Source organism: Anastrepha obliqua, chromosome 3, assembly GCF_027943255.1.
Source record: "Anastrepha obliqua isolate idAnaObli1 chromosome 3, idAnaObli1_1.0, whole genome shotgun sequence".
Taxonomy (NCBI): domain Eukaryota; kingdom Metazoa; phylum Arthropoda; class Insecta; order Diptera; family Tephritidae; genus Anastrepha; species Anastrepha obliqua.
Window position 1 is genome coordinate 42,561,262 of NC_072894.1, and position 16,879 is coordinate 42,578,140.

The 16,879-nt window shown below is 33.7% G+C and overlaps 1 protein-coding gene across 1 annotated transcript in view; it reads left to right on the forward strand.

The window, feature by feature from the left end:
• Positions 1-16,879, forward strand: part of LOC129241254 (band 3 anion transport protein-like) — a 188,491-nt gene that overhangs the window by 161,545 nt on the left and 10,067 nt on the right. Inside the window, exons 5-9 of the mRNA XM_054877491.1 lie at positions 371-492; positions 602-731; positions 3,862-4,020; positions 4,116-4,358; positions 4,488-4,628. Of these exons, the coding sequence (XP_054733466.1) occupies positions 371-492; positions 602-731; positions 3,862-4,020; positions 4,116-4,358; positions 4,488-4,628 (795 nt within the window). The remainder of the gene's footprint in view (positions 1-370; positions 493-601; positions 732-3,861; positions 4,021-4,115; positions 4,359-4,487; positions 4,629-16,879) is intronic.

Below are 16,879 nucleotides of genomic sequence, written 5' to 3' on the forward strand. Positions count from 1 at the left end.
CGTAATATCTTCAAGTTCTTGGAGGAGGCTGTTGACTGCCATGTTCCACTACCAGGTTCTCTCACCGTGAATGGACGGCTGACAGGGAATTTCTTGATTAATCGTTCTTCTAACTCTTCGTTTATTGTATGCGCGCTATTTACTCCCATCTTCGATAAATTATTTTATTAGCTGATTCAGAAGTGCCGACGTGTAATAGGTGAATAAAATAATAAGCGAATAGCACAACCAGGTGTTGAGCATAATTGCATACTTAGAAGAGAGGCATCTAATAAGTACGACTAGACTAAATATATTATTTTATTTTATTATATTATATCTAATATCGCATAAATATAAACTAACACTTAACTTTGCCCTGCATGAACAGGATAACTCCGCTGAGGAGAAGCAAGTGCATTTTGGCAAAAAAAAGGCTGTAGTATCCCCGCCCACTTTAGTCTACGATGAACAACCCGCTGACAATATACACGAACGTAAACGACGAAGAAGGTAATTTTAAATTTGTTAATATGTATGTATGCATATGCATCTAAGTGCTTTCTATTATTTTTCTCGTCATTTTCAATTATCTCTGTTGTATGTCTTTTCTTCCCTACAGCCGCCATCAGTATTATAGACAACGTAAATTTTCCCATCAAGACAGCGTGGAAAACAAAAAAGTGGTCGAGGAAAATGGCGAGGCCGGTGTCCGCAAGGTATCCGTGCAACCGGAGGATTCCACATTAGAGGTAATTTAATTTGGATAAAGCGACATTAATGTTTAGAATATTTGCTAGATTTGTTATTAGTTGACATATTTTGATTCTTTGTCCCTATTTCATATAAAGTGTTATTAAATATAAATATTATGAGAAGTAGAAAGTTCTGAGAATTTTTTTCGACCACAAAATTGGTATTTATATATTTGGAACCATATTATTTGGTTTCCATATGTGCCGTTTTCTTCGATAACTTTTGTCCATTTTTGATTTTTTTGAAGGACGTTCCTATTCGTAAAAAATGTTACCAGCCTCTCTTGTGTCATTATACGAATTGCACGAATACTTGAAAAGGTGATAAGCCTTTGGTGCCAAGTATACACCATGGTGTGATTGAGCTTCCCATCCGAGTTCTCGACTCTCTGGCACGCTTTTCATTACCAGTTGCCATATGTTTCAAGAAAGGGTCGACTTCTTTAAGTTTAAGATTTTTAGAAACGAATCGGAATTGTCAATTGGAGGTTTTACGTGAGTTCATGTGACATCCAACCTCTTCTCAAAAGTAGCTTTATACAAATCTTCACCTCTTGGGCAATGAAATAAGTTCCATGATCTTATCGACATTTTCAACGATTTCCCTATCAGAGCGTGTCTAATTTTCGACGTTTGTGTTATCAGAAGGGGGTGTTTGACTATCGCTTTGCTATTGCATTTGCTACTGGACAGATTGTTCAAAAAACGCCCAAATTTGTCTAGCCGCCTGCACTGACATAGTCATATTGGTAATGATAAATGTTTCTTTTACTACCATTACACACTAATTGTAAACATTTTTTTTTAACGTAATGGCATTTTTAATGGTGCTCACACTCACCAACGTGAACGTACGCCCATATCAACTGACACGATGAAAGAACCATCTACGATACTACGGAACGGAACGATGGTGAGAATTCATTTACATGGGGCTTTCATTAGTTTAATCGTGTCAGCTGATACGGGCGTACATCTACGTTGGAGAGTATGAGCACCATTAATTCCCGGTCATAAATAATGAGATGTGGGTCACTAAAGAAATCTAGCGGGCCGAACTTTTTACTTCATTTAATATTAACGACCTTATTTACAGGAAATACAACATATTTGTATAGTTCTAATGAGAAATGTGAACATTTCAGTAATTATTGCAGTTGAGACCAGCTTTAAGTTATCGAGGGTTATTATGAAATTCAGTTTCGATAAATAAATATTTTGGAATGTAGAAAAACTTTTAAATATTAAAGCCAATTGTATAAAGAGTGAGTTGTGCAACAAACTAAAAACAAAACGCTATATAGGTATATATCAAGATGCAATTAGGGCTGATACTCTAGACTAGAAAGTTAATTATCTGAATAACGCACTCATGGCGATAATGCTAGTCACTTTAGATGTTTATTAGGAAAGAAATGATCGAGCGCAAGACAAGGAAGAAAGCCAAAGGTTCAAAAGTATTGAATTAAGAAATATAAATACATAAAGTTATATTGCCTGTACATATTTTATTAGTGAATACGTTTATGTTGCTTCCGAACAGCAGATAGTTTTTTATGAGAAGAATTTTTTATGCAGAAATGAACTCAGAGGTTTGCTGTTGAATACCGCGGGGCTTTCGTGATAAGATGCAACTTTTGAAATATTTTTCAACCTAGATTTTCAACTCGGAATATAAGGCGACTTAATAATTGGTATAGAAATAAATCACGACAGGTGACATATGTAGCACAGCATCTCTTTATATGCTTATACCTATAATGCTCCTGAGTTTTTTGTAATCAATCTCCAATAAACCTTCACGAGAGTTTATTACCTAGCACTAGCCCAAGATATTGCGTTGTTTATTTAAGTTTTACTTTAGACTTATTCTGGTCAAGAATCTTTTATTTCTAGTAAATACCACACTGGCGTCCGCCGTAGCCGAATGGATTGGTATACAACTACCATTCGGAAGTGCCTGGTTTCGAATCCGAAGCACTTAACCCCAATTTATAGAAAACATATTTTCTATTAACGGTCGCTCCTAGACAGACAAGGGAAAATCTGCGATGAAAAAAGTTCCTCATAAAACCTATAGGAAACAGATAAATTGCTACTATGGTATCACAATGGATCAGCAACGGTCTAAGTGAGTTGGTTGAGGACCAAGTGCCACTTCTACCTACCCTACTCTATCCTACCCCATCAATAGCTGCCTTGCTGTGAATATTTTTTAACGTTTGATTCATTATGACCAGGAACCCATCCACATAGCTGTAAGTACAGCCTGTATTAACCACCAACGTCCACAATACCTCTTTGGATTGTTATCGTGATGGTTCCACAATGCGAACTATCCGCTTTCTAGGGTGATTCCTATCCGCTTTGTGGCATTCTCTAAGGCAATGTCTATTGACTTGCTTTTAATGTAAGGGCGGAAAAATAGCCCTTATTCTGTTTTATAGAGAACAGAGATCGGACTGATGGGCTATTAATTCTTCGGGTATATTTTACTCTTCTGGCCACGCGAGCCTGGCAGTCCTCCAGAGACGGGAATATGATTAAGACTACTACAACTCATACATTTTGCGCAGCCGTCCTATTATTTTAAAACCTGCTCTCTCTAAGAAGGAAGTCCATCCCTGGCGAGGGCTTAGTGGATCTAACTAGAAAATTAAACATTTAAGTGATTTAAGATTAAATATAAATTATTTATCATAGATATGACTCTAGATAAAACAAAGTTAACTAATTAATATAAAAAAACCCAATAATATAGTCTTATTGCCTAACTGAAGCTGGTCTTAAAATGGAAATGGCAACAGCTTTATGTAAATAAGGTCGAAAATAGTATTTATTTATTCTAAAGGTTTAAAAAACGAAAAATTTCACTAAAAAAGCGAATCAATTCACTCACCACCTGCTTTATTCCATATGCTTTTCTCTCACCTTTTCTCTGTAAATAAAAAAAATGAATAAATTAAAAAAAAAATTTATAAAAATAAATCAATGCCTGCGAAATAATGTATGAAAACTTCAAATTAAGGCACAACAGCCAGTTTCACAGGTTGCTTCACACTGCTAGAACTTCTTTCAACCCCTACATAATTATTCTAATCAAACATTTACTTATCACTTTAAACAGGAGGCTGATCTCAATGAGTTGAGATCCCATCGTTCGGATGATCCACGTGCGCTCAGGCGTCACAAAATCCATCATTCATCAATAAAATTACGCGAGCTGCCGCAAATCACTGTGGCGGGCTTGCAACTGAAGAAGGTCTACGACCATAGTCCGCATGAGGTAAGCCTTGTTTATGAGCTATGAGTATATCAAACTTTTATATTATTTATTTGTTTCATTTATACCGTACCATTCATTTCACCTGCATTCTTCAGATTTTCGTACAACTCGATGAATTGACGGGTATTGGTGAAGATCGCGAATGGAAAGAGACGGCACGTTGGATCAAGTATGAAGAGGATGTTCAGGAAGGTTCCGATCGTTGGGGCAAACCGCATGTTGCCTCACTATCCTTTCACTCGTTGCTCAATTTGCGTCGTTGCCTCGAGACGGGCGTAGTGTTGCTCGATTTGAATGAAAAGGATCTGCCAGCGGTCGCATATCGGGTTGTCGAGCAGGTGAGCGAGGATATATTTAAAGCTACGCATTTAGTATTGACTGAACATATATATGTATATATATATATATATACATACTTCATACAAGTACTTACAATATTGTCTGTTTGTTTTTTACCACTTGTGCAGATGGTTGTCGAAGATCTAATTAATGCCGAAGATAAGCCGGCGCTTATGCGGTCATTGTTATTGCGCCATCGACACGTGAATGAACATCAAAGTGGCTTTCCGTTTACGAAACGGAAATATAGCAGCTACACCAGCTTACAGGTAAGTCTCAAAGTTCACTCACATGAGCAGAAGTAATTATCTATATGTACGTAGGTATATATGTAAGTATCTATGTATGTCTTGCGATACTTGTTGTATCGTGAATGTTCACATATTGGCAACATACTTATATACCATAGATCGGCAATTAACAAACTTGCGAATTCTAATGCACACAAACAGTGTCGGTGTAGTGGCTATGCTGGAAGATTTGTACATATATAATATATGTATACATATTTACGCAAATACACTAATTAACATTGCTTTGATAAACATTTTTGCATTCAATTACATTTATTCTTCTCATTACTTGAATATTCATAAGCAACTATGTATGTATGTGTTATATTTGTACAAGTAATAATGCAAATCTTTCATTTCACACATTTCATTATTCATTTGCTCCAATTTATTGCTGTTATTTATTCATGGATTGGCTTTAAATACATAACTGGATAATTGAAAATCTATATTATTATATTTATTATAATAATTTATATATTTATATGAATGTAGAGTATTATTATATATAGTTCTTGCTATATGCATATGTGTATGTACATGATGAATTAAAAACTACATTGCCAGCCTGAAATGGAAATGTGCAAAATAATTATATACCCTGAAATAACGATTTATCTTTTGTCTTAAAATAGGCCTAAGTATTAACGCACATATTTTAAGGTCTGCGAACAGCCAGTAGTCGCTGGGAGTCCAAACTGGCGAATACGGTGGGTGTAGGAGCAATTGGAAGGTCAATTCATGTAGCTTTACTATTGCTTTGATTTTTTTGTGGCACGGTGCGTTGCCTTGATAAAAAAAAAACAGTGAGCAAACGCGACACCCACTTTGAACAGAGCTTTCTCATAGTCAAATGCTCATGCAATATAAAGCCAACACTGATATCCTTTGATATCTTTGTGATGTCAGCTAACTCACACCTCTTCACTTTTCGATCATTCAAGAGAATTTAGTGGATGTTTTTGTTGTTTTCTAATGTAACCGCCTCATATGGGCGGTCAACTACGTTGTGCATCATAGGTGTCTCTACGACTACGTTTGAAGTCAACAAACCATCGATTTATTTTTGTTTTTGATGGCGTGGATTCCGCGTAAACTTTTTCAAGCTATGGCTTCGCCTGAACAGTATTTTTTCCCATGGATGTGCAAAATTGAAACACGAAATTATTTTTTTCCATTGTTTTAAAAATAACAAAAGTAGCATCACACTTCGCACAATAACTCACGAACTGATGAATAGAATATCATGAAATTTGAACAGCTGTATTTTTAAGGTTAGTACTAACAGAAAAAGTGGTGAATGCAATAAAACTAGTGACATCTCTGTATTAGGTTCGGGACTTTTTAGCCCATGTGTTACGTTGAATTTCATTTTATGATTTTTGTATGCAATTCTCCGGTTAACACATCCAAGACTTGTAGCGTTGTTATGCTTAGAAGACACCTCATTAATCCTACCCCGAAGGACTTTTTCGCGGTTAAACTTCGTTTGTCTAACATGAAGCTCAATTATTCAAGAATAAACCGCTGTAAGCCAAAATAGCTCTCATGCTTTCTCTGCAAAAAGAATGCAACTTTATAATTTCTACACTATGAACAGCAGCCACTTCAAACTTCGTAGTAAAATTCATTAAATATCATAAAACATGCTAAAACAAACTGATACATTTTTTGTAAATTTTGATGAATTTGAATGATTTTTCAAAAGTTTTTATTTATTTACTTTGTCTTTGAATGGATACCTTCTTACAGACTATGTTAAGCTAATGTACAATAGTTTTGTAATTCCTAAGAAAAAAAAAACGATTTAAGATGGTTGACTAAGATGCCATAAGGCCGTGTAAAATCAGCACCAGAAGAATTGAAAAACAAATTTAAATCGGCACATGCCCTAGGAATCGGATCATTCTCTCCGTAGTTGGTTCTAGAGAAGTCAATTTTAAAGGTTTCGTACTGTCGGAGTTTCTTATTAGGAATATTAAATCGAAGTTTTCTTAAAAGGGAAGGACAATCAATCGATCCAGAAATGATACGAATAATAAATGAACATGATAATATAGATCGTCTGCTATCAAGGGGTTTAAAGTCAATAAACATCGAGAGCGGTACGATGGTAAAAGTTCAGAAAAGTTTAAAGATCGAAGCGTAAAACGAAGAAAAACTTTTTGAACTCTCTCAATCCGATTAAAGAGCCCTGTTTGGTACGATCTCCAAATAACAGCGGCACACTCTAATCTTGATCTAACAAAAGCACAATACAATGTTTTGAGAGTGTGTAGGTTGGTAATGCAGAACAATTTCGGCGTACGAATGCTAGCATCGCATATGATCGTCTTATGACGTGGTTAACATGGCTAGTGAAATTTAGTTTAGAGTCGAAAATAACGTCTAAGTCTTTAATTTCCTCAACGGATTGCAAACGTAGGCCAGAAATACTATACGAAGTATGTAAAGTATTGTTTTATTTAGCATATTTTACGTGAAAGCATTTGCTTATATTTATTGACAAACGATTTAAATAGCACCAGTTGTGGACTTTGTGTAAGTCAGTTAGTTAGTTGGGTTGCTCTGTCTTAAAGGCAAAGGATGTACGTATATACTTAGTCCTACCATAAGTTCTGTTACAAGTTAAGTCCGTTATAGATATAGAAGTATAACATTTTTTACATGAAGTTAGGCTTATTTAATCATGAAAATATAAAAAAACAAAAAAATTTTTCCTACGAAATGGTCACCATTTGCCTTACACAAACCTTCTAATGAATAGGCCATTCAGCTATTGCAGCACTCACGGTTTCCATTGATATTGATATTGAAACAAAGATTGTTTGAGACTCTTCAAATTTCTATGAGGCCTTCGACAGGCCATGTTGGGCAATTCCGACCTTCCAAACGCCAAATTTTCAGCGGCTATGAACCCAGGAATATTCGTTTTTAGCCACTGCTGGGTGGTTTTTGTTTTCTGGGCGAGAGTGGAGTATTGCTGGAAGATCCAACGCTCTACATTGAAGATAATATAGGTCAAATGCTTCAGTGCGCCTTTCAAGACATCCTCCTGATACACTTTTGCACCGGTCTTAACCGCTTTTTCGCAGAAATGAAGAGATATAACGCTTTTACAAGGCACTCCCCACCAAACCATTACGGAGGCTGGATGGTGGTCACGTTGAACTCTTGGAACAACATTTTTTGCAACTTTGGAAGTTTTAGCATAGATTATGGGGTTTTACTTATTAAGGCACCTTTCTGGTCTAGAGACATGAAAATTAAAGGCGTTGAAAATTGAAGAAAAAAAATTGGTATCAATTGAAAATCATTTTTATTCATTACATCAATTCTGTATTAACAAAAAAAAATAAATTTTTTTCAATAACAATAATAAAAAAAATTGCTTCCCCTGACGTAACACATGCCACTGGCGTAACTGATTGGGTTGATTCGGTCGATTATTCATCAGAAGAAAACAATTTTTTTTTGTTTTTTTGTTTTCTAGATATTTTATCTGTTTAATGGAAAAACAAAAAAAAAATTATTTTTTTCACGTTCTCGCTCTAAAAAAAATAGAAAAATTTATTATAAAATTATAATTCTGCTACCCGCGAGTGCCACAAGTATACTCAATAACATATTAAAAATTCAAATCAATCGGTTCAGTACTTTTTGAGAAATTACCAACGCCAATTCGGAAAAAATACTTTCGAGAAAAACACGGTTAACGCGCTTATACCTGCCTGTCGTAGTCGTTTTAAAAGACTGTAACGTCTAAACTATAACGAATTTGAATATAAAAATTTGCAAGTAATATATATTTTTGAAAGTATAAACTATCATAACACGAAAAAAATCGAAAAAATTTTTTGAGATTCTAGACCAAAAAGGTGCCTTTAAAATGTCTTCAACATTGAAAATTTCCTCATCTGCGAGGAGAATATTGAAAGCGTGCTACGGAAGAAGCTGTTTGCATCTGTCGAGTCTAATTTGTTTTAAGCTCGTTGTATATATCCATATGTATTTTAATTAAGTGTATATAAAATATTTTATTAACTAGAAAATGTAATAAAAATTGTATTCAAAATCTGCTTCAATATTAATTACAAAAATAAAATCTTTATTATATCCACTTACATTCCTTGAACATTTTATTTATTCTACTTCTCTTTCTGTTTCCACTCTAATTCATATTCTTTTTCCATAATAATCGTCTATTTTGTCGTGCTTACCCATATCACCGAAAATGCTGGAAAATCACAACTTTTATTACCATGTTTCTGTTACAAAAAAATAAAAATAAAAATATTCACTCACTCCTGCACATATACATCCATATGCTATTACAAACAAATTCACATGAAAATTCAATTGATCATTTCAATAAATTTCTCACAATGTGCACACTCCACGTGTTTCAATTTTTCTATTTGTGTGCGTGCAAGCAGAAATCACCGCAGAAGAATGGCAATAAAGTAGCAACCGCGATTGCCAAAACAGTAAAGTCATTCAGTAGTTTTTCTATTATTCGTAGGCATATAAATACTTACGTCTGTAATTTGCTGTAAGAGTATCGTAACTGAAAAAGCAAAATTTTAAAGAAAAGTGTGGAAATAACTGTAAATTTATTTGTTACTTGTTTTCAAATTTCTTAATGTAATCTTGTGAAATATTTTCTTGAGTATTTATAAGCTTCCATAAGCAGAAACTTCCGCTTAAAGCTTTTACACTTTTTCCTTTGGTATTGAGTTATGACAGTCTTGCAAAAAACGGGCTTTATGTATTGAAATATACGCACAAAAGCGAACTTATAAAACTATTTTGTGTTCAATGTACCAGACAATATAGTTATTGATTAAGTTCTGTCATAAAAACTGACGAAAAGCTAAAAAAAAAGTTATTTGTGAAAAAGTTGTAGGCAAAACGAAAGTTTCTAACATTAAAGCATAAACTAGTTAGTTGTTTATGTACTATATTTCGAACAAATTAAAAAAAAAGAAATTAATTACATTCTGAAAATTGTTTAAAGTATATTTAATGCTATAAATATATAAATATTTCTCTTTCTCTTTTAACTTTTTTAAATGTATTTATCATCTCGTTATTCATTCCCTTAAATTTTCATTCCAACAACAAAAAATTACAATTTATTCCAATTGTAACCAAATGATCGGCCAATGCATAAAAAAAAATTTAAATCTGTTAAAAAAAACTAAAAATTTTAAAAATTTTCGTGCGAATTTTTTTTGTTTCACCAACACATAACATGAAACACAAATATTCTATTTAAACACAACATACATACAAACAAATACACGGGTTGCAGTTGCTTTGGATGGGTGGCGAGATTCAACAGCAATTTCAGCAACAACAACAACAACAACATCTCATCAATGTTGAGAATGCCAAAAAGCGTCGTTCCGTTTGTGAAACTCTAAGTGCACCACCTACATCCATATCACTTTGCATCGAACCAGGCAGTAACACCAATCGACGGCACTCCACTTTGTCGTACTTGGGAGTAAAGTCAAAAAATTAAAAAAAAAAATAAAATTAAATTATTAAACTAAAATTCGATATAGAAATTTTCAAATAGTTTGCAAAAGTTTCTTCGTGATAGCTGTTATTTTTTTGTTTGTTTTGCAAATGGTTACATTCACACTGAGCTGAAGGAAATTTGTTGCACTTAAAGGGGCTTTGCACTATCAAATGTTTGAAATCAATCATCAGTTATTTTCATGTGTTAGTGAAGACGAAAGAAGAGCTTTTGGTGCAGGTAGACTACATCTTCACTAGTTCAATGACAACTAAGATGTGGCACGATCAATTTATACTAAATACTTTTTATATATGTAAACATTTTTTTCGAACGTATAACGTTAAGATTAGACATTTACAGGAGGTAGTGTAGGTTATACTAAACAGCTGAGAATCCAAGAATCAGCTGTACTAAAAAGGTTCCGGCAATGGATTCCTGTAGGGAACATAAAAAATCGGCGATTTAAAAGTTTATGTAGGAATTTTATTTTAAGGAAGGTCAAAATTTCCACCATTTTGCATGATTAATTTTTGGAAATCGGCATAGGAAACTATATAATTCCTATATTTTGGAAAAATATTCAGTGAAAAATAACGGAACATATTTTTGTGGAACATTTCAATTCTCTGATTCCTAAAGTGACGGGCATTTTTTTTTCGCTTTTGCGAGAGAAGGCAAACAATACTCATCACGGAGTGATACAGTGGTTTAAAATGTAGCACAATGATATGTGTCGTAAAATTCAACTATAAGTACCGTAAAACTTAAACGGTAGAAGTAAGTATTGAATTATCAAACAAATTTTACAATACGACAATTAAGTTTCTCTAGCATAAGAATGTGTAAAAGGTGACATCTTTGGCCTTTCTCTTAAAAAAAATGTCGGATGTAGTCGCCGATACACTAAGTTAAACTATGAAAAGTGTGCCGAGAAAAAAAAAAATAAAAATTGAGTTAGGCCAATTTGATCAATGAAGGTAATGAAGAATTGAATAAAGTAACAAAATAGCAGTCAGGCTATACGATTTTTGCATATCATGCACGCCACAAAATATCTTTTATGTGTCAAGTGGCGCGTACACCCTTTTTGGGTGTTTGGCCTCCTATTTGTCATGTGCGTTTTGATGTTGTTGCACAAATGGAGGGAACTACAGTTTCAAGCCGACTCCGAACGGAAGATATTTTTTATGAGGAGGTTTTTCATGGTTTGCCATTGCCTGCCGAGGGGCAACCGCTATTAGAAAAATGTTTTTCTTAATTTTTGATGTTTCACCGAGATTCGAACCTACGTTCTCTCTGTGAAGTCCGAATGGTTGTTACGCACCAACCCTTTCGACTACGGCGGCCGCCGGTGGTAAATAAAATTTACCTTATAATGTAAAAAATCATAAGTGAAATACGGCCGACTCGTCACATCGACTGCTAAACTATATTTTTATGGTGTGAAGCTGACGTTGGAAATATTTTGCACATTCTTAAATAACCTTAAAATTGTAAGTACAATTGACTGTTTTAAGTGATTTTAACTATCTTAAAGTAGAATCAAAGGCTTTGAAATACAGTTTGAAGTACGATTTTTGACGTACTTTCATAAAACACACATTTCGAATACTGGCAGCCAATTCAACAAAAATTAGGAGGATTTAGAATTTGAAGTCTTTTGAAATTTTTTTTTTCAAAAATATATGAAAATTATTGATGACTTACCTGAATTTGCACATCTTCCCGCGTACGCCCGTTTGATGTTCATCAGTTGATAGGTGCAATGGCCATTTTACATTTATATAACTAATGGATTCTTTCGCTTCAGTGCGAATGTATACCAAATGTTAATTTTATGGAATGACACTTTTCCTTCACTTTTCTTGTTATATGATTAAATGTTATGTCTAATTTGCATTTAAAATCGCAACCCTAATCGTTAACAAATTTGTTTGAAATTTATTGTTTTCATCGTATATTTACTTTAATTGTTAAAAAAATTGTATTATGATGTACATCCAGGACGACGTGGTGTGTTAATATAGATAAGTTATGAAACGGTAGCATGAATTCGTGAAAGGATTTCTGAACCAATTACGAAATTTCGGCTACAGTTGGCTGCCTAAGTAGTGCAACTTAACACCTTTGTATTTTTCTTTTTTTTTAATAAAATGTGTGCATATCTTTCAGCAACAATAAATGGGTTCAAAGCCAGGCACGAATATTGCAATAAAATTGTACCCATATTTACATATAACATTTATGCAATTACTATTTTTTTATAAGAATGAGCACCAACAATTCCTTTTCGGTGTTTTAGAACTTTATTTATAAACTTTGGTGTAAAAATAAATACTTAATTTTTTCATTAAATTTATAACTCCCTTTCTAAATTTTAGTATGAAAAATAAATACTTAATTTTTTTTCATAAAATTTTAAAGTAAATTTTTACAACATCCTGCCTTAAAGATCTTTTAAGTCGAGGTGTCAGCCATTGGGCACACTACAGATAATAAGTTATTATTATTACGCACTTTGGTATAAATAAATAAACCTGTTTTTGGGACACACTGTCTTAAAAGTCCCTGAGATTTTAATATAAAAAGTAAATATTTAATTTATCCACTAATTTTTAAAATAAACGTCTTTTTGAAATACCTTACTTTAAAGCTATCTCGGAAGACCATAAAAAGTCTTTTAGGCTGAAGTGTCGGCCATTGGGCACACTAGAGATACTAAAATATTGCTATTATATACTAGGGTATAAGAGATAATTCTTCTTCTTCTTAATTGGCGCCAAAATCGCGTAAGCGGTTTAACAAAGCCGTTCGTTTCTTAAGAAAATTACATAATTACTTTACACACTTTCGTAATAAACCTCTTTTTGAAGCACCCTGTCTTAAAAATTCTCTAATTTTATAAAATATTATTACTAAATTTTAGTATGAAAAAAGTATTTAATTTTCACCTTATTTTTAGAACAATCATCTTTTTGAGGACCCTGTTTTAAAGTTATTTCAGATGTTATAGAACTTTATTCATAAACTTTGGTAAACAAAATAACTACTTAATTTTTTTACAAATTTTAAGATAAACTTGTTTTTGCGACACCCTGTTTTAAAAGTCTCTGCGATTTAGTAGAACTCCGTTTCTAGCTTTTGGTATGAAAAATTAATACTTAATTTGTTTCACTAAATATTAAAATAATCCTCTTTTTGAGACACCCTCTCTCAAAACATTGCTTCAAAATGATATAGTAGAAATATACAAATTTTTTTCATGCGCGCCTGTTGCTTATAACTTTTCTACTGCGAGTATGTGTTGTTAAAAAATGAAAGCTAGGAGTGAATAAATAATTCAGTGATGAAGAAAGGTCCACCAAGATCCCCCCATTCGGAGACTCACACATGGTAGATAGTGCAGTCCAACGATATAATTTTGGAACGAAAATATAGTTCAAATGAGTATATTTCGACCAACAAAAATATTTAAAGGGACCACTCATAATAAGTAAAAGCCAAGCTCTGCGCAGATGGCATAAACTGTACTTCGCGAATGCGTCTATGGACTCTCTGACTTGTTCTAGAATTTAAAAACATAATTGATACGTTTCGCTCTTCAAATTAGCAAAAATAAAATATGTACTTTCAAAAGTTTCATTTATCAGGCCAACAGAAAAAACAGCCAGTCAGTCACAAAGCAATTTTCAAGTTTTGCAAAACAAAACCAATCATTGAATTTTATTTTGCTTTGAAATATACAATTTTTTAATCCCAATTTTTTCGAGAACAAATATCTCAAGGCTGGCGCGCCAAAAAAAAATGTTTGTGGAGTTTTTTCGATTTTCAATATTTTTTAAAAAGAGTGAAGAAATTATAGACAGTATTCGGTTGAAATCTTTCAAATAAATACTCGTACACAAATAGACAATTGTCACTTGGTTGTTTGATTTTTAAAGATAAAATTTACTTGTCAATGAATTTAGATACGACAAGTAAGGAAGTTCTAAATTCGTTTCGGACTGAACTTCACATACACGCGCATATTTTGGTAAAATTAAGTTTGAGCTGGTTTTTAATTTTTGGAATCGAACAAACTCAGAGCTTTTAGATCAAAACAGATGGATACTAATTTATAAAAAATGGTTGTAGTTTTTATCCATTCTGTCAAATCTGGATAAGGTGGTACACAAGGTGGGTGCCAAGTTTTGGGCAAGTTTTATTAAGCCTTTACCTTTGTTTGGTTGGTTGGTTTAAGTGGTGATTCTTCCAGAATCCAACTAGCGCTTCCGCACCATTTTGTTGTCACATCCTCGTTACCAACTTGTTAACCAGTTATTTACGGCATGACTATATCCAGTCTGTGCGGTTTAGGAACCTTATTAGGTTGCTGTCAGACAGTTGTTCGAGACTCTCGAACAGCGGCCTGCCCAGGGTTAACATTCTGTCCTTCCATAGGGCAGGGCATTCACAGAGGAAGTAGAAGATTGTTTCCTTTTTCTCCGGTTGTTTACAACTGTGACAGTATGTATTGTGAGGGATACCCATTTTGGCTGCTTATTCTCCCACAGACCAAAAGCCAGTTATGACTGCCGTTAGTCTCCAGGCGTCCCGTCGTTTCATGTTTATCAATGTCGACGATTGCTTGAGGTTGTAAGTGGGCTATAACGTCCTCCTGATTTTGCATTTCGTCTGGTCTCTCCATCTACAATCTGCGATTCGGAGCCTTTACCCTTACTTGCGTCATAGTTATTTTCATGGGCCCATAGTTAGTACCAAATATCAGAAATTTCGCTTCATTTATAACAGAGATACCGCACTTTTTTTCTTTTTTTTCAATAAATATTATACAGAAGGCAGACACGGATATAGACCGCTTTCGCCCATCTTCAGTACCAAGCTATTATACCTTGGCGAGCAAAATTATAATACCCTTGGACACAAATGAAAATGGGTGTAAAAGTGCAGGCATATATGCATAGGTAAATATGGTTGTATAGGTATGTAAATATGTATGTTTATATACATAGGTAATCTTGCTATTCTTCTCGATATATGCCCCTCCATGAGAGTGATTTAAATTATGTGCCTCAACTATATAATAACAGATATTCATATGTAGAAAAAAACATACCAACAGGCGCGCATAAAAATGAATAGTAGATTAAAATAAAAAAATAAAAATCTCAACATATCAGTTATGAGCAGAATGATTCAGCTTTTATACATACATACAAATACATAGAAATTATTTTGCTTAGCAGCCCAGTAGAACTTGAGACTATCGTTCGAGTACTTCCGGAGTACGCCCCGTGAGTAGATGATTATTTTCCATTGCTTCCGATATTTCTGTGAATTTGTTATTTTATATGTATGGCATACTTCTTCTTGCATTGAATGCACTCCTTGTGTTTTTGAAGATATCAAGTCATTGAGTAATGCGACCGTCAGCAGCTAGCAAAACCTTATCCCTTGAAGATTGTTATACATAATCTGATGGCTTATCCAAAGTTTCTGCTATCATATGTATGTATGCTCCCATATGGCTGCATTTTTCAAAATATGTGACTTATATAGTTTAAAAGAGTACTTAGGTGAGTCACGGAAAGTATCATACTAAGCGTCTTCAAAATCTTTCCTGGAAACTAAGTTATTGCAAAGGCGGTTATAAATACAAAATGCCAATGTTAGTATGAGACTGGTTTCCTGGAAATAGGTATAAGGAATACTATTCAGCAAAATAAACACCTTTGATATTTCCAAACAAGCTTTTATCTCCTTCATCTAATGTTTCCCAAATGTTTCGATTCTCCTCAAATAATACGAATTCTAGTACGAATACGAATAACATCTTCATTCGGTCTAAATCACTTATGTACCATCAAATCGTTTCTTCATATTTGGAAACAGGAAATAGTCGCATTGTACTGAAACTAGAGAATATAATTGATGATGCTGTCCTAATTTTTTACTGGGCTCTGGTATATTGTGATGAGTTTACGTTTCAACTATGGTTATGAAAATATTGTACAAAAACTCGTTGGATTCGCGTTTGAAGATCGACCAACACCTCTTAGAAGTTGTTAAGTGATAGATTTTATTTGTTGTTATTGTAAACAATCGGAGTATATGTCTTGAGGATAACTTTATTGTATACAAATATCGTGGATTATCGGCAATTCTGGTTTGCTGAACGCAATCGGGTAGGCAGAAACTTCGGCGATACTTATGCCACTATAATCGCGCCGCAACTAAGTAATCCAAAAATGGATAGTATGAGTCGTTGGTAAAGAATCCCTATTATAAATGATTTTCAAGTTTTTGTTTGGTTTACGTGAAAAATAATATTTATTTTGTACGCGAAACTCGTTTTTCCATTTTTACGAAAATGGTCCCATCTGTTTTAAATGGTTGTTTCTACAAAAGTCTTTAGCAAATCAAAAACTTAATTAGCATTCCTTTGAAAGAGACTTTTTCGACCAACCTCCTAAAGGCTAAGAATAAATCTTATGATTTGTAGGAAGTAAATAGTAAGCTTAGAAATGTGTGAGCTTCAAATATTTATATATACATACCTATGTATGTATTTTGGTAGAAAATTACCTGCTTCAGTCTTAAAATTGACCTAGTCCGCAAATTCTAAATGAATTCCAACATATGGAAGATGCATGAAGCTTAATAGTGCAAACTAAGTCCTTTAGAACTCTATTGGTGCACC